The sequence below is a fragment of the Ranitomeya variabilis genome, chromosome 1 (genome assembly GCF_051348905.1).
Source record: "Ranitomeya variabilis isolate aRanVar5 chromosome 1, aRanVar5.hap1, whole genome shotgun sequence".
In the NCBI taxonomy this organism is placed as follows: Eukaryota; Metazoa; Chordata; class Amphibia; order Anura; family Dendrobatidae; genus Ranitomeya; species Ranitomeya variabilis.
In genome coordinates this window covers 267,686,486-267,705,406 of record NC_135232.1, presented here as the reverse complement: position 1 = coordinate 267,705,406, position 18,921 = coordinate 267,686,486, and the positions used below count along the sequence as shown (strand labels likewise).

Here is an 18,921-nt window from a genome sequence, read left to right as displayed (position 1 = left end):
ATGATATAATTTGCATCCGGTGAAAAAACCTAACCTTAGTTCATTGTTTGTCTTATACATCTAATATATAAAGCTAAATGTGTGTATGTGTGTATGTGTGTGTGTATGTCCGGGATTGGCATCTGCACCGTCACAGCTACAGCCACAAAATTTTGCACAGTCACACGTCTGGACCCCGAGAGCGTCATAGGCTATGTTGTGAGGCAAAATTTTAACCCCGCGCGTTCCAATTCACCAAACAATTTGGCCCCTATCTACATACAGGGGAAAAAGGCAGCTGCCAGATGTGAACGAATGGGACTTAAAGAACAAGAGCGATGGCGCCAAAGAGTATATACCGTACAGTTGCTAAGGTGGGGCCCCGACATGGGATACTCACCACACACGGGGATGTGAACACACACACAAAACGCGCCACACACTACCACGTGCTTGAACACATATACCACCCTCAGCACACATTTCACCACACATACACCAACCTCGCCACATAAAAGTCGAAACACAAAAGTCGCCGCTCAAAACTCGCCACTCGTCACATGCAAAACTAGGCTCACGCAAAACTCGCCATACGTGCAAAACTCACCTCATGGAAAACTCGCCACACGCAAAACTTGCACACGTGGAAAAATTGCCACATGCACAAAAGTTGCAACACATGCAAAAGTTGCCTCACACAAAACTTGCACATACTCAAAACGCACCACACATAAAACTCGCCACGCGCAAAACACACTAACCTGTCACATGCAACTTGACACACAAAAAGTTGCTACAAGCATGTCGCCACACAAAACTCATCTCACAAAATTCGCTACATGCATGTCACCACACGCAACTCAACACAAACAAATTGACACATGAAACTCGCCCTAAAACACACACAAGTCTGGTATTATCCTTCAAAAATAAAAATCTGATTAATAAGCAGAAAAACTACAAGAGCAACAAATGTACCATATAGGAAATCCGGCAGCTGTCAGTCACATGACCTGTGTATTATGTGTATGTGTGAGCTAATATATACTGCCAGGGGGGAGGGCTTCCTGTTGGCTGGGATTTATAAGGCTGCTAATAGCAACCAATCACAGCTCAGCTTCTACTTTGCTACAGTTAATTAATCTGAGCTCTGATTGGTTAATATAGGCAGGACATTCTCAGTATAACAAAGCTTGTGTGAGGTAATAGCATGTTGTTAGGGTGTGTTGGTGGAAAGGCTGATGTCAGTCACATTACCTCTATGTGAGAGGATATAGAAACTGCCAGTTACAGACTATTTTTACCACAATAATGCCTCATAAGAAAAGGAATTCCATGGCACGAATGTCAGCTGATGCGAAAAGAAAAGCTGCATTACGGGCCAATGAAAAATGTGAAGTCCGAGAAACAAGGCTGACACACATGAGAACAGCAGCTGCTTTCTCAAGAGCCAATGAACTTTCTGAGCAGAGGGAAGCAAGGCTTGCAGACAAGAGAATAAGAGCTGCTTCCTCAAGAGCCAATGAACTTTCTGAGGAGAGGGAAGCGAGGCTTGCAGACAAGAGAATAAGAGCTGCTTCCTCAAGAGCCAATGAACTTTCTGAGCAGAGGGAAGCAAGGCTTGCAGACATGAAAACAAGAGCTGCTTCCTCAAGAGCCAATGAACTTTCAGAGGAGAGGGAAGCGAGGCTTGCAGACAAGAGAACAAGAACTGCTTCCTCAAGAGCCAATGAATTTTCTGAGGAGAGGGAAGCGAGGCTTGCAGACATGAAAACAAGAGCTGCTTCCTCAAGAGCCAATGAACTTTCAGAGGAGAGGGAAGCGAGGCTTGCAGACAACAGAACAAGAACTGCTTCCTCAAGAGCCAATGAATTTTCTGAGGAGAGGGAAGCGAGGCTTGCAGACATGAAAACAAGAGCTGCTTCCTCAAGGGCCAATGAGTCATCTCAGCAGAGAGAAGGCTGACTTGCCGCTAAGAGAATTGCTATTTCTTCCGCCAGGGCACAGGAAATGGTTGGAGATTTGAAACATGCTGCCTTTTGTTACCAGTCAGACATAAACTATCAGGATAATCCTAAAGTTCATATAGGAAAAATGGATGTGGTCTGCATGTACTGCAGTGCCCTAAAATGGAAAGATGAACCGCCAGGTTTATGCGGTGCAAATGGCAAGATAAAACTTCCACCTCTCCTGTCACCACCAGATCCCCTAAAGTCTCTGATGACAGGTACCAGTACAATATCAAAGCATTTCTTGGACAATATCAGGAAGTACAACTCCTGCTTCCAAATGACATCATTTGGTGCAACAAAAGAAATGTTTACAACAGGATTTATGCCGACATTTAAAGTTCAAGGACAGGTTTACCACTCAATTGGCTCACTGCTTCCATTACAAGGAGAAGAACCTAAATTTCTTCAACTCTTCTTCATGGGAAATGCAGAAGCAGAGGCTCAGCGGAGATGCTCTTTAATTCCTAACACTCACCTTGATATTGTCACTAATTTGCAGCAGTTCCTTCACTCCAACAATCCATATGTTCAACTTTTCAAGACTGCACTTGAATGCATGCCAAATGACGATTACAAGGTTGTCATTCGAGCTGACAAAACACCACAAGGTGAGCATCAGCGACGTTTCAATGCTCCCACATTTGATGATGTAGCAATCTTGATTGTAGGCAATGATTTTCAAAGCCGTGACATTGTGCTTCAGAAAAGGAACAATAGTTTGCAACGAGTAGCAGAAACTCACAGGTCCTATGATGCTCTGCAATATCCAATCATCTTTTGGCAGGGACAGGATGGCTATCACTTTGGAATACCTCAGACAGATCCTACAACAGGCAACCCTTCAGGAAAAAAAGTGTCTGCCATGGACTTCTATGCATATAGGATCATGACAAGATTTGCAGAGGAAAATCACATCTTGAAATGCAAACACCTCTTCCACCAATTTATTGTTGACATGTATGCAAAGATTGAGAGTGAACGTCTTTTATATATCCGACTAAATCAAAAGAAGCTCAGGGCAGAGGAATATATTCACCTTAGAGATGCTGTTGCAAATGATGCTGATCCAAAAGAGTTGGGGAAAATGGTTATTCTTCCATCAACTGTCACTGGAAGCCCACGACACATGCATGAATACACACAGGATGCAATGACTTATGTGAGAAAGTATGGCCGTCCAGATCTTTTCATCACCTTTACTTGCAATCCTGCCTGGGAGGAAATTGGAGGGCACCTGTTGCCGGGCCATGACCTTATTGCTCGGGTTTTCAAACAGAAACTTTCAAAAATGATTACTCTCATCACAATATCACATATTTATGGTGAGACGCAGTGCTGGATGTATTCATTTGAATGGCAAAAAAGAGGCCTTCCTCACGCCCACATCTTGATCTGGCTGAAGCAAAAAATACAGCCTACCGAAATTGACAATATCATCAGTGCCGAATTGCCAGACCTTCAGATTGACCCATTGCTGTTTGACACCATCACAAAAAACATGATCCATGGTCCGTGTGGGAGTCTCAACAAAAATTCTCCCTGTATGATTGATGGCAGGTGTTCAAAGCATTACCCACGATCCCTGGTCCAAGAAACCCAAACAGGACAAGATGGATATCCAGTCTACCGAAGAAGAAAGCCAGGGGATGGTGGTTTCACAGCAAAGCTCAAAATGCGTGTTGGATCATCACTCCAAGAGATAGAAATTGACAACAGGTGGGTAGTGCCTTACAACCCTTTGCTCTCAAAAATCTTCCAGGCCCACATAAATGTCGAATCTTGCCACTCTGTGAAATCAATCAAGTATATCTGCAAATATGTCCACAAAGGAAGTGATCAAGCAGTTTTTGAACTCTAGAAAAATGGACCTATTATTGATGAAGTGGAGGCATTCCAGATGGGCAGTTACATAAGCAGCAATGAAGCTGTTTGGAGAATACTAGGATTCTCCATTCATGAGCGCTACCCACCAGTTGTGCATCTGAGTGTGCACTTGGAAAATGGATAGAGAATTTATTTTAACCCAGCAAACTTGCAGCAGCAGCTCCTAACACCACCTAAGACCACCCTCTTGGCATTTTTTGAGCTGTGTCAACAAGACCCTTTTGCAAAAACAATTCTTTACTGTGATTTACCAAAGTACTACACTTGGAATGCCTCCAGAAAAACACTGGAACGGAGGAAACGGGGGCTTGATATTAAAGGCTATCCAGGGGTGAAAGCAACTGATACGCTTGGTCGCGTCTACACTGTTCATCCGTCAAATGCAGAGTGCTTCTACCTGCGCATGTTACTTCATGTTGTCAAAGGCCCTACATCATTTTCTGACTTGAAGACCGTCGGAGGCCATGTGTGTGAAACATTCAGGGAAGCTTGCCAAAGAAAAGGACTTCTGGAAAATGATGGACACTGGGACATGACCCTCAGTGAAGCAGCAGCCACACAAACCCCAAAGCGACTAAGACACCTCTTTGCTATTATTCTAACAACCTGTAGCATTTCAAATCCTCTTGAGATTTGGACAAAGTACAAAACTGATCTCAGTGAGGACATCCTCATGCAGATTAGAAGGGAAAATCCTCAGCAACTCATCAACTTCACTGAGGAAATGTTCAATGAAACTTTAATGCTCCTTGAAGATCAGTGCATAGCAATGTCAGGAAAAGCCTTACAGTTGCTTGGTTTGCCTGCTCCAATAAGAAATCCTGAAGGCATCCAAACGTGTAGGGAGATTTTCATAGAAACAAACTACAATATTGATGAACTGACAGCATGTGTGTCTCAGAACGAGCCAATATTGGTACCAGATCAAAGGGACGCCTATAATTATATTTTAAGTTTCAGTGAAACCAACAAAGGTGGGATTGTCTTCCTTGATGCTCCAGGTGGAACAGGAAAGACATTTGTAATCAACTTGCTCCTGGCAAAATTTCGACAACAAAAAAAGATTGCACTTGCAGTGGCATCTTCTGGAATTGCAGCTACGCTTTTAAACGGTGGCAGGACAGCATATTCGACATTCAAACTACCACTTAACCTGTCTCATAGTGACAGCCCCGTGTGTAATATTGCCAAGGGATCAGGACTGGCCAAATTGCTTCAAAAATGCAGTGCCATCATTTGGGATGAATGCACCATGTCACACAAAAGGGCTCTGGAAGCAGTGGACAGACTGCTGCAAGACCTGCGTAGCAACAAATATATCATGGGAGGAGTAGTTGTTGTTTTGGCAGGTGACTTCCGCCAAACACTACCTGTTATTCCAAGATCAACCCCTGCAGACGAACTCAATGCCTGTCTCAAAGCATCGTACCTTTGGAGAAAAGTAAAGAAAATGTCACTGAACACAAACATGAGGGTCTACATGACAGGCGATGTTTCTGCTGTACTGTTTTCGAGCCAGCTGTTGAATATTGGAGATGGCAAGGCACCAGTAAACTCAACCACTGGACAGATCACCTTCCCAAGCAACTTTTGTTGCATTGTGACTTCCATTGAGGAGTTGAAAGCAAAGGTTTTTCCAAACATTCAACTCCACTTCAAAAATTCTGGCTGGCTGTGTGAAAGGGCTATTCTAGCTCCCAAAAATGACAGCGTCAACAAGATCAATCTTTAAATTCTAAATCTCCTTCCAGGTGTGTGCACAACTTACAAGTCAGTAGATACAGTAATAGACCCTGCTCAAGCATTGTTTTATCCAACTGAGTTCCTCAATTCCTTGGAGCCACAAGGACTTCCTCCTCACAACCTCTTTCTAAAACCTGGAGCACCTATTCTGCTATTGAGAAATTTGGATCCGCCAAAGCTGTGTAATGGAACAAGACTCTTGATTAAGAACCTGTTTCCACATGTAATTGAGGCAACCATTTTGACAGGATGTGCCACAGGAGAAGATGTTTTCATTCCAACAATTCCTCTCATTCCATCTGATTTGCCTTTTGATTTTAAATGCCTCCAGTTTCCTGTTCGACTGGCATTTGCTATGTCCATCAACAAGGCTCAGGGACAGTCCTTGAAAGTAGTTGGAATCGATTTACAATCTCCATGCTTTTCTCATGGTCAACTTTATGTGGCCTGTTCAAGAGTTGGAACAGCCAAAAATCTGTTTGTCTTTGCACCTGAAGGAAAAACTAAGAATGTCGTTTATCAAAAGGCTCTCGAATAAGTAGTAGAAGATTACTCACTTTACTTGGCCAATTTAGTTAAATCTGTGTGGAATATCTCTGGTGTTGAAATATATGTTGTAAAATGCTTCTATTAGCTTAGTTTTTGCCTTTTAATAATTACATTTCTATCTATTTGTTTTGTGGTTTTTTTGTGCAGAATAAATTTTTGTTAACACATTCTATTTTGCTAACAGCAGTTATTGCCCCGGGCGAAGCCGGGTAGTACAGCTAGTTTTAAATAAAACTGTACAGTGCATACATGACCATTGCTCCATTCAACCTCCATTCTCATAATCATTGAGGGGACCTGGTGGTGGGACCCACAGTGATCAATTACTTAACGTCTAATGTTAATAAATCTGGTCAATTTTTGCTGTAAATTCTATTTTACAAAGGCAACCAAAATTTCAGTCATTTACATTTTAGACAGCGATCCCGGTCTTTTTTCACTAATAGTAGATACGGAGGTGTCTCTGGGTAAAAGTTCATTACAATCAGTTGTAGCAATTCTGTAACACCACACAGTGACAGCATCAAGGGCCACAGTGTCTCTGTCCCCAGAACTTCACTGAAAAAGAACAGTAAGACAAATTTCCAAAAAAAATTAGTACATTTACAGAAAGTTCATGTTAAATTGCTTTTAATTAATTTTATGTTTTTTTTTTAATGTTTCTCCTTAGAAGAAATGTATAGAGCAAGGAAAGCAAAGGATTTAGGAAATCATAATACTGGCATAGGGATAGAAAAACAGTAAAAGACAGAACTGGAAGGTGACAAATGCTGTAATTTCAATGTTAGATGCAGTGTTGAGTAGAATTTATATTTTTGATATATTGAAATATTATTATTATTATTTATTTATATAGTTCCATTAATTCCATGAGGCTGTACATGAGAAAGGGGTTACGTACAGAGTTATAGATATCATTTACAGTAAACAAATTTACAATGACAGACTGGTACAGAGGGGAGAGGACCCTGTCCTTGCGGACTTACATTCTATGGGATAATGGGGAAGAGACAGAAGGTCGGGGGTGCAGCAGCTCTGGTGGTGGTGAGGCGGCAGCTCGGGTGGTGGTGAGGTGGCAGAATGGTTATTGCAGGCTGTAGGCTTTCCTGAAGAGATGGGTTTTCAGGTTCTGTCTGAAGGATCTGAGGGTGGTGGATAATCGGACGTGTTGAGGCGTGGAGTTCCAGAGGATTGGGGATATTCGGGATAAATCTTGGAGGCAGTAATGTGAGGAATGTATAAGTGTGGAGGAGAGTAGGAGGTCTTGGGAGGATCGAAGATTACGTGAGGGAAGATATTGGGAGATTAGTTCAGAGATATAGGGAGGGGACAGGTTCTGGACGGCTTTGTAGATCAGTGTTAGTAGTTTGAACTGGATTTGTTTGGTATTGGGAACCAGTGGAGGGATTTGCAGAGGGGAGAAGCAGGGGAGTAGCGAGGAGAGAGGTGGATTAGCCGGGCAGCAGAGTTGAGGACAGACTGGAGCGGTGCAAGAGAATTAGCGGGGAGGCCACAGAGGAGGGTGTTGCAGTTATCGAGACGGGAGATGATGAGGGCATGCACAAGAGTTTTGGTAGATTGTGGGTGGAGGAAGTGACGGAAATAAAAAGTTTACTTTAGGTATAGGTGTATTCCAGTTGAATTGTTAGATTTACATGAGTTAAAGATTGAAGGTAATGTGATAGGACAATTCCTATCCTCCATCTTCAATTATTTAGCCTCACTACATATGAACATAGAGGGTCCTAAAGCAAACAATAAAAATGGTGCTAACTGCTGGTCCTTATTCCCAGCTTAAAACAGGAGAAGGTGGGGAGCTTCGCCTTTCCCAGTAAAAATGATGACCTTATTGTACAGTGTTCAGAAACAGGCCAATTGTAATATCAGATATTGGTCAGATAAACTGAGGTCATTAGCCTACAACAAATTACGTTTCCTATTGTATTTTATTCTGAATCTTACCTAAGTCCAACAATTTGACCAATGAGCTTTCCTGTAGTTACAAAGATTGGGGCTGAAGTGTTCGTGAACCCTCGAAGTTTATTGGGCGAGATCTCTCCAAGATACTGAACATATATGTTAAGTGCCAAACCTGTAAAAAAAAAAATGAATGTGAATCTGTTGGATAACAGCACAGTGGTTTATGGTTTAATGCATCGTCTTTGTAACTATGATAAGTAATAACTATGCCAAGAGAGCATATACACTGTGTTCTGACAAATAAAAGCTTCAAAGACAAACTAAGAAAATCCAAGATAGAAAGACAGAAGTTTTTTTTTATACTGTAACAGCTGTCAGAATAGGCAAGTGTCAGTATTGTGAGTTTAGTTATTTAATTACTAGAGAATGGTCATTGAAATGGGAATTTATTCGAATTGTCAGATTACAAATTGGGAAAGATTTTTTTTACTTCTGCCTCTTGGGGTTTACACCTTTATCTGGATCAACTTTGCAAGAGAATATTTAAGCCTAATATTAACCTTAATAACTTTCTTATTACAGATTTTAGGTAAAGAAAATCATATACAATTAACTTTCTTAAATAAGTCTGAACTAAGCAGATAAAATGATGCATTATAACTTTCATGATGACCTATGTTTTAGTAAGTAATCTAAAGGGGCGGTGGCTCAGTGGTTAGCTCAGTTGTTTTGCAGAACTGGGGTTCAGATCTCACCAAGGAGGACATCTGCAAGGGGTTTCTGTGAAGAATATGGGGATATAATTTCATGTCAACCATTTGCATCCTTGGCGGAATGAGATAATAAAACTCCCTTCAGGGTGAGGCTGTAACAGAACACCTAGACTGTCTTCAGTGTGCAGCTAGCTCAACAGGGGGACCAAGCCTCAAAGGCTGTGCATGACAGATCTCACACCTTGACCAGTTCAGATCAGGACAAAGGCCTGCCATATAGAGCCCTTCTGAAGCTGCAGACACCTTCTAGAACATTCCAGAAACATAATTCCATAATGTATTATGGACATACTATATGTCCTACCCTCACATCGTGTATATTTCCGAGATCCCCACAACATGTCAAATGCCCACCTGGATCTCGACCCATTCTAGCACCCAGTCATATGGAGATACATAGAACAGCTAGCAGAAACCAGACAGCAAAGCTGTGTTTGGTCTTAATATGTAGCAGGTGCCCAGTTGGATCTGATGGCGCCAAAACCACCTTCCTAGGACTATCTATTAAGGAATTATGACCCATCTTAGGTTTTGGAGTTTTTAGCTGCAGAGACAAGGGGAGGGGATTTAGGTTCATCCCAGAGGGCAGGAGGAGAGTGACCCAAAGGGGATAAAGGCTAGTGTAAAGCCATGTGGTCCTTCTCTCTGGTATGCTTGCTGGTCACTTCGAAAGTGGGGGCCACAAGGAGTAATGTGCTAAGAAGGGACCAAGGAGACAGCTGGCAGTCCATGTCCCCGTGGCCCAGCATACAGATGGCTGAACATCAACCCGGTAATTTACATATTTTCTCCATATATCTTTTGTCCTACTAATATCTATGTTTGCATATTTGGCCATTGTATATGTGTAACCATCGTGTATATAGTGTATTGTCTAGTGTGCCCTTAAGGCGATTAAATATATAATTTAACCATGGACTGCTCTTTTATCTCGATCCACGAATCAACACGTCTGTTTCTTAATTTAACTTTCCATGCTACTGGGGCTGCTTTCTGCCCCAATATAATCCCGTTAACGGATCAAGCTTATATCTAACGAGGAACTGGTGACAGTCTTAATGGGCTGGCAGTGCTCTGTTTCACTAGTGTAAGGGGCCTCTTAGCCTGTCAGGGTTGTGAGCAAGTGTGGTGCCACGTGAGTGACTGTGTGGGCTAAATCCTCTCACTCCCCATGCCTCCCTGGACACATGTGGACAGGGAACGTCTGTTTAAAATTGTACCAAGCTGACTTTACATATTCCGAGGGGGTGCGGAATGTCACATTGGTGAAAGTGGGGAAACTGCATTGCGTGCTCCTTCTGATGTAATAGTGACATCAGGCAGGGTGGCGAGATGCAGATCCTTCACATGAGGTGGCAGCGGTGGGATTTGGTCTGATCTCTAGGGAGTTATTCTTCACAGTTTGTATGTTTTCCCCCATGTTTGCATGGGTTGCCTCCGGGTTCTCCAGTTTCCTCCTGCACTCCAAAGACATACTGGCAGGGAATTTAGATTAATGGGGACAGTGATAATGATATTTGTAAAACACAGTGAAATTATTGGCATTATATAATGAGTAAAATACCTAATGTAAAACCATAGAGAAACCGTCCAACAAAAATAATTTCATAGGATCCACTAATCTTGCAGAGCCCAAAGCACAGAGAAGCTGTTATTCCCAACAAGTCGCTAAATATGTGACACCGTCTCCTGTAAGGAAATATAAAGGAGATCTTATAAGCTATCAGACTTGGCTTTCGTTACTGTTTCATATGGCTCAGTCAGTAATGCATCAGCAGCATACATTTAGAAATCTACTGTATGTACCGTATTTTTCAGACTATAAGATGCACCAGACCATAAGATGCACCTAGGTTTTAGAGGAGGAAATAAGGAAAAAAAACTGAAGCAAAAAATGTGGTCGATTATGTACTTAATATCACCTATCCTGGTAAATATGGACCCCTCATCTCCATCCTGATACACATGGCGCCTTATCCCTATCCTGGTATGCATGACCTCCTTATCCCTATCCTGATATGCACTGCCATCATCCCAGTCCTGGTATGCATTGCCCTATCATTATCCTGGTATGATTGGCCCTATCCCAGTCCTGGCATGCATGGCCGCATCCCGTTCCTGTCATGATTGGTCCCATTCTTATTCTGGTATGATTGGCCCCATTCAGTTCCTGGTATGATTGGTCCCATCCTTATTCTGGTATGATTGTCCCCATCCCATTCCTGGTATGCATGACCCCATCATTATCCTGGTATGATTGGCCCTATCCCAGTCCTGGCATGCATGGCCGCATCCCGTTCCTGTCATGATTGGTCCCATCCTTATTCTGGTATGATTGGCCCCATCCCATTCCTGGTATGCATGACCCCATCATTATCCTGGTATGATTGGCCCTATCCCAGTCCTGGCATGCATGGCCGCATCCCGTTCCTGTCATGATTGGTCCCATTCTTATTCTGGTATGATTGGCCCCATCCTGGTCCTGGTATGCATGGCCCCATCAGAAAAGATAAAAAAACAAAAAACATTACACTTACCTTCCTCCGCTCTATCGCAGTGTCCTGCTCCAGTGCCAGCAGCCCTTAATGCTTGTAAGCAGCGCATGGCAGGGACGTCATGTGCTGCTCACAGGCAGAGCACAGGTGCCGGAATACTCAGCGGGACTGTTCATCGGAGATCGCGGTGAGTATTCATTCCTCTTCAGTATCGCGCAGTGCCAGCCACCAGCTTCCTGCTGCTGCGGCGGTCATGTGTGCAGATACTTAAGTGAAATGAATATTCATTTCTCTTAAGTATCGGCACACGTGACTGCCAGCAGCAGCAGGAAGCAGGCGGCTGACACTGTGCGCTATTGAAGAGGAATGAATACTCACCACTCTCTGCAATGAACAGTCCCGGTGAGTATTCATGCAGCTGCCCTTCGGCTTGCAAGCTGCACATGATGTCCCTGCCATGCTCTGCTTGCAAGCATAAAGCAGTTGCTGGCACTGGAGCAGGATGCTGCGAGGGAGTGCCATGTAGGTAAGTGTAAAGGTTTGTTTTTTTTAAATCTTTTCTGATGGGGCCATGCATACCAGGAATGGGATGGGGCCAATCATACCAGAATAAGAATGGGACCAATCATACCAGCAACGGGATGGGGCCAATCATACCAGGATGCCAGAAATAAATTAATATTCATTGCCCTCCACACCCATGGACGTGGAATGCAGTGCATATTCATTTCTCTTTAGCAGTGGGCACAGGAGCGCCAAAACCGCTCCCCACCTCCTCACCACAGCCAGAGCCGATACATCCAGAATTTAAGACGTACCGCTCATTTTTCTCCTCATTTTGGGAGGAAAAAATGGCATCTTATAGTCCGAAAAATACAATATTTTTGCTTATTAATATAGTGTCCGAATTTTTTGAAAAACAGAGGTAGATCATCATAAAGATATATTAATAAATAAATCAGCAAGGACATTTTGGACCAAAAATACATCATGGTTAAAGATGGAGATTCTTTTTAAGGATATTTATAAATTATGAGAATGCAGCAGAGATGTTTTTATAAGGTATAGACAAATCCACTAGCAGATTTTGAACATGGGATAAATTGTGTAAAGCACTTACTTCCCAAACCTTCTGCTCATGTACCCAGACACCAGTGATCCAAGTAGTCCACCAATGCTATAAACGGAAATTGCTACAGACCAAAGCAGGGTGGCTGTTTCCACAGGGATAGCTGATCCATACCTTCGTATCCAGGTTTCGTTCATAAAACCGTTGACAAACTGCGGAGGACATGAATTGAGGTGTTGTGGCAATGCACTGGCCAGAGAAAAGAGAAGATTATCTAATGACCGTTTGAGAGCACCAGCACATTACAAAATTGATTCCGTGTGCCCATGTCCAGCGGGTTTAGTTACTGCTTTGATAAATGTGACTGAGAAATCACATTTGTGACAGACAATAGACTTTTCGGAATTTATGGCACATGAGTCCTTTAAGTGTGGGGTGATAACATGTCTGCTGTTTCTTTTGAGTTTTGCACAAATGAATAGACAGTTCTGTTATTGTATGGCAGTAAATTTCTTATTCATCCTATATATTACTGAAACGGATGAAGTTATCTAATATTGACATAAATGTTAATTATTATAATACATTTAAAATAGTTAAAATTCACCAGTAGCTGCTATCATATATTCCAATTGCAGTGCAATGAATGACATGAATCCACAAAAGGGTGTAGTCAGACGGCCATATAAATTGGACAGAGATTGGAATATTATGCTCGGACTGGCTGGCGGCTATCTCGACCTGAGCGTGACAGCTTCATGTATTTTCATGCACCTATCATGCTCAGGTCAGCCGCCAGCCAGTACAAGTACTGCGTTCTACACTTCGACTGATTTTGTACTGCCGTCTGACTGCACCCAAAATGCAGTAGGTTTTAAAGTACGGTAAATAATATATTGATATTGCCATTTATGGATAATATATATTATGCAAATCACTCACTTGTCCAGCTCATGCAAATATTGAATGGAGGAGATGAAAATAGAATAAAATCTTGTCCTTTATTAGTGCATCATAAAAACAAGCTGACGCGTTTCAGGCAGTACTTAGTCATAGCATAAGCTGATGAAATCCTAGCATTTGCATGTTAATATATTATACACAATCTCTGGTGGATACCGACCTTAAATAGAAGCATAGTGCTTAGTGTGTACTGGCTGGAGGCACGCTTGAAGCAAATACTGCTTGTAAACTTCCCTCCCGATTACTGTGATGGCGACACAACAGGAGAAAATAACACAGACCAAAACTATCCTTATTGAAACATCTGGACTGAGTGGATTGTACAACTTTTAGATGCAAAAAAATTTTTAAGGTTGGTACCAAACAGAGACTGTACTTAATATACAGCTCTGGCAAAAATTAAGAGACCATTGCAAAATGTTCAGTTTGTCTGATTTTTCTCTTTAAAACGTATATTTTTGAGTAAAATGTAAATTGTTCTTTTAGTCTATAAACTTCTGACAACATGTCTCCAAGCAAAAAATTTTGTTTTGTTTTTTTGAAAAAGAGAAATGGTCAAACATTTTTTTAAAAAAAAGTGCTTTCAGACCTCAAATAATGCAAAGAAAACAAGTTCATAATCATTTAGCAACAACAATTCTAATGTTTTAACTCGGGAAGAGTTCAGAAATCAATATTTTGTGGAATAACCATGATTTTTAATCACAGCTTTCATGCGTCTTGGCATGCTTTCCACCAGTCTTTCACACAGCTTCTGGCGCAAAAATGTAAGCAGTTCGTCTTTGTTTGATGGCTTCTGACTATCCATCATCCTCTTGATTACATTCCAGAGGTTTTCAATGGGGTTCAGGTCTGGAGATTGGGCTGTCCATGACAGGGTTTTGATGTGGTGGTCTCTTAATTTTTGCCAGAGCTGTATACGTTCCATATGCGTCAATATTAATGTTATTTAATTACTTAACTTTCTAAACGACTTTCAGTTTATCGGTATATGAGTAATTGTCTACTTGAGCATATACAGAGCAATGCACCCTCATTCCACTGAGCACTCTGATATTTTCTAAACACTTCAGGAAAAAGTGCAACCAAAAACATATTTCCCATGATACAATTTTCACCTATAGAAGTTTTCTTTTCTTTTTACATCATTTGACAGGATCTCTTTACCATTGGAAATTGTTATGGTCCATTCATTTCTACTACAGTGGGTACGGAAAGTATTCATACCCCTTTAAATTTTTCACTCTTTGTTTCATTGCAGCCATTTGGTAAATTCAAAAAAAGTTCATTTTTTCACATTAAAGTACACTCTGCACCCTATCTTGACTGAAAAAAGCAGAAATGTAGTAATTTTTGCAAATTTTTAGAAAAGAAAAACTGAAATATCACACGGTCATAAGTATTCAGACCCTTTGCTCAGACACTCATATTTAAATGACATGCTGTCCATTTCCTTTTGATCCTCCTTGAGATGGTTCTACTCCTTCATTGGAGGACAGCTGTGTTTAATTAAACTGATAGGACTTGATTTGGAAAGGCACACACCTGTCTATATAAGACCTCACAGCTCACAGTGCATGTCAGACCAAATGAGAATCATGAGGTCAAAGGAACTGGCCAAGGAGCTCAGAGACAGAACTGAGTATCCACTACCCCTTGTACACAACCATTACCAAGTTACCATTCAGTAGACTATGAGACTATAAGACTATGTTTTAGAATGGAAGTCTTCTTTATAGAACACTGAAATCTATGGTCCTGGCAGACCAACACCATCGGCTACAGGCGGCCTGCACGGGTGTAAGGCCCTCACAGCACCAACACCCAGCCAGGACCTACTCTTTCATGTAGCATGCTGGGACGTGACAGAAGAAGACGTGTGCCTCACCCGTGGCTAATGCCCAATGCATAATACAGTTGTAAGGTGTAAGGTGACCGAGCGAGTTAGTCATGGACGAGCTGCGGCTTCTGCTTGCTCTGGCACCCTACAGGAAAATGCTGTACCAGTCCCGGTGTGGTGTTAGGTGTGGGGTGCATTACACTCACTTGTGGGTCATAGGCCTCCGCTGACTCCAGGTTCCTATCTTTAGGAACCGCCGCACACAATCCAGGGGACACCAAGTACATTTCACGAGTCAAACTTATACTGAACAATTCACAGTCATTACCGTGGAGCATGTGGAATAGGGCACAACAGGTTACAGTCTTTCCCTCTGGTACCTGACATAACTTCAGAACTAGCACTCATTCCTGATAGAGCATCCCTTTTCCTGCTGTCTCTACTACCTCTAATGATCCCTCTCCACCGATGGCAGTGCACCTGGATTACATCATCCTCCATCTTTGTGGGTCCATGTCCAATTTTCCCTGCAGGCCTACAGGTACGATGTGCCCTATGGCCCCTGTGGCAATCTCGAGATCCCGGCACTGATGAATGGATCCGCATCGAGGAGTTGTATGGCAATACTCTGCCCTGAGTTATAGAACCATGTTGGCCCTAGCAGCCCGCTGCACTTGAACTCAACAAAGAACTTGCCAGACCTTCCACTACTCCTAACCTAACCAACCATAACCAGGAAGTACCTCTCCTTTTATTATCCCTATTCCCCTCCCATCTGTGGGCCTGTACCCAACATTAACTATTCCTTATCTATTTGCCATCTTATGTTGTATATTACTAGTAACTCTAGATTCTTTTTATCTATAAACACTTATCTTTATACACTATCATGGGGTTTTAGCATTTGGCCCGCTATTCTACACATTGCTATGCCATATTACAAAGGGGTTTTACAAATACACATTAAATGCATAAAGCACATAACACTGTTCACACTACACATAAGCATACGGTGGCTGTCTTTAGTGAAGGGACAGGGTAACACAATCCAGACCCTCACACAACAAGAGAAAGGATGAAGATGACAACAAGCAACTAGACTAATATAGATAGATAGACAGACAGACAGACAGACAGACAGATAGATACTGTAGATAGATAAATAAATCAGCACTTGTTAAAAAACAAGAGTGTTATTAAAATGCACTATGCATAAAAATATCTGTCCATACCGCATCCTAAATAAGCCTCCTATGGTATATGAACTCCACACTCTCTGATATTATCAGCTGTAATTGCCACCCTATCTGCCTTTATAAACCTATACTATGGCTGTCCCTTTTCTAATTTTCCATTACACTTTCTATATCTCCACACTGTCTCCCTGCCACGCTAACCTCTTTCCATATTAAGCCCTCATTTCATGCTGTCCCCTCTCCATAACCATTCCGTACCTCCTTTTTCACACTATGCCCTCATTTTGCCCACCACATTGCCCTCTTCAAACAGTAACCACTCCTCAATTTGTTCCCCTACCCAGTTTGATGGTCGCCACAGCTGCCCATATGGGATGCTATCCACAACATGCTGTCATTATACAGTATGGTGTCCACTAGCGATGAGCGAGTGTGCTCGTTACTCAAGTTTTCCAAGCATGCCCGGGTGTTCTCCGAGTATCTTGGGCATGCTCATAGATTATGTTTGAATATCTGCAGCTGCTAGACAACCTGAACTCATGCAGGGATTGCCTGTTTGTTAGGGAATCCCTACATGTATTCAGGCTGTCTAGCAGTGTCCAGTGTCTAGTGTTGTCATGTCGGACGCTGTTCAGACCAGGTCGTCCGACAGACAGCGGTAATTCCGCTTTTGACCACTATGTGCTCATTGGCGTCGGCTAGATTTTATCTAGCTGGTCCGGGGTTAATTTACCTGATGCTCGGATTGGAAGCTGGGCCATGCCCATTGCCTTTAAATAGTTCTCCTGAACATTGGGCGTCGCCGATTACAGCTTCTGTCTTGTGCGTTGTTATCTCGGTCTGGAGTGGTGAGCTAGAAGTTGGAGTATCGTTGCTGGTGGTGTATTTCCCTTTGTCTTATTTACTCCTTCCTATATTTGTATTTATTTTGCCCTGCGCATTTATAGTGTATTCCTGAGTGACTGCGGCGTGGTGTATATTTTCCGTTATCCTTGTCTGTTCTAACTGTGGGTATTGGTGTATGATCTTTTCACTGGGTGGTGGGTGGTAGTTTCAGCCTAGGGTTGAGACAGGGCGAGGGTCGAGGCCTAGACATGCACACCATCAGTGTAAACTCTAGGTAGAGGGTCAGTCAGGATTTCCCTAGTCTGAGGGAAATTGCAGGGGCCCGGGTTATTAGCTCTTGCCCACCTAGTCTCCCCGTGACAAGTGTCCACCACTGCTCCCCACTAGTAATGAGCGAGTGTGCTCATTACTCAAGTTTTCCAAGTATGCTCAGGTGTTCTCCAAGTATCTTGGGCATGCTCGTAGATTATGTTTGAGTCCCCGCAGCTGCATGATTTAAGGCTGCTAGGCAGCCTGAATACATGTCAGGATTCCCTAACAAACAGCCAATCCCTGCATGTATTCAGGTTGTCTAACAGCCGCAAATCATGCAGCAGCGGAGACACAAACATAATCTACAAGCACGCCCAAAATACTCATAGAACATCCGAGCATGCTCGAAAAACTCGAGTAACGAGCACACTTGCTCATCACTACTCCCCACATATAGTATGATGCCCACCGCAGCCCCTCATAAACAGTATGATTCACAAAACAGACTCCCATGAATACTATGATGGCCTCACAGCACACATACGGTATTATGGCCCACAAACAGCACCCCGAACAATATGATATACACCATAGCCCCCTATCCAGTAAGGTCAAAACAGTCCCAAGTAAAATGTCCTCCAAAACCCCATACACAGTAGATGGTATTGTGTATCATGGATCTTTGGATCACTAAAATCAATCTCACACACCTGTGATAATTAGTTTGCCAGGTGAGACCAATTGAAGGAAAGCTACTTAAGGATATTCCACATTATTAACCCCTTCACCCCCAAGGGTGGTTTGCACATTAATGACCGGGCCAATTTTTACAATTCTGCCCACTGTCCCTTTATGAAGTTATAACTCTGGAACGCTTCAACGGATCCTGGCGATTCTGACAATGTTTTCTCGTGACATATTGTACTTCATGATAGTGGTAAAATTTCTTCGATATATCTTGGGATTATTTGTGAAAAAATGGAAATTTGGCGAAAATTTTGAAAATTTCACAATTTTCCGACTTTGAATTTTTATGCCCTTAAATCACAGAGATATGTCACACAAAATACTTAATAGGTAATATTTCCCACATGTCTACTTTACACCAGCACAATTTAGGAACCAAAATTTTTTTTTGTTAGGGAGTTAAGGGTTAAAAGTTGACCAGCAATTTCTCATTTTTACAACACCATTTTTTACAAGAGAACTTGGACCCCAAAAGTTGTTGTGCAATTTGTCCCGAGTACGCTGATGCCCCATATGTTGGGGTAAACCCCTGTTTGGGCGCACAGGAAAGCTCGGAAGGGAAGGAGCACTGTTTTACTTTTTCAATGCAGAATTGGCTGGAATTGAGATTGGATGCCATGTCGCGTTTGGAGTGCCCCTGATGTGCCTAAACA

General features: G+C 42.4%; 1 protein-coding gene across 2 annotated transcripts in view; it reads right to left on the bottom strand.

Annotated features, from left to right (window-relative positions):
- LOC143814542 (solute carrier family 2, facilitated glucose transporter member 9-like) overlaps nucleotides 1–18,921 on the bottom strand; it is a 46,432-nt gene that overhangs the window by 17,074 nt on the left and 10,437 nt on the right. The window contains exons 3-6 of one of the 2 annotated variants that reach the window (XM_077293457.1): nucleotides 12,476–12,636; nucleotides 10,425–10,549; nucleotides 8,130–8,259; nucleotides 6,577–6,725 (exon numbers count right to left, since the gene is read on the bottom strand). In XM_077293457.1, coding sequence (XP_077149572.1) covers nucleotides 6,577–6,725; nucleotides 8,130–8,259; nucleotides 10,425–10,549; nucleotides 12,476–12,636 — 565 coding nt within the window. Of the gene's footprint in view, nucleotides 1–6,576; nucleotides 6,726–8,129; nucleotides 8,260–10,424; nucleotides 10,550–12,475; nucleotides 12,674–18,921 lie in introns of both variants that reach the window. The other variant, XM_077293458.1, reaches the window with a different exon arrangement.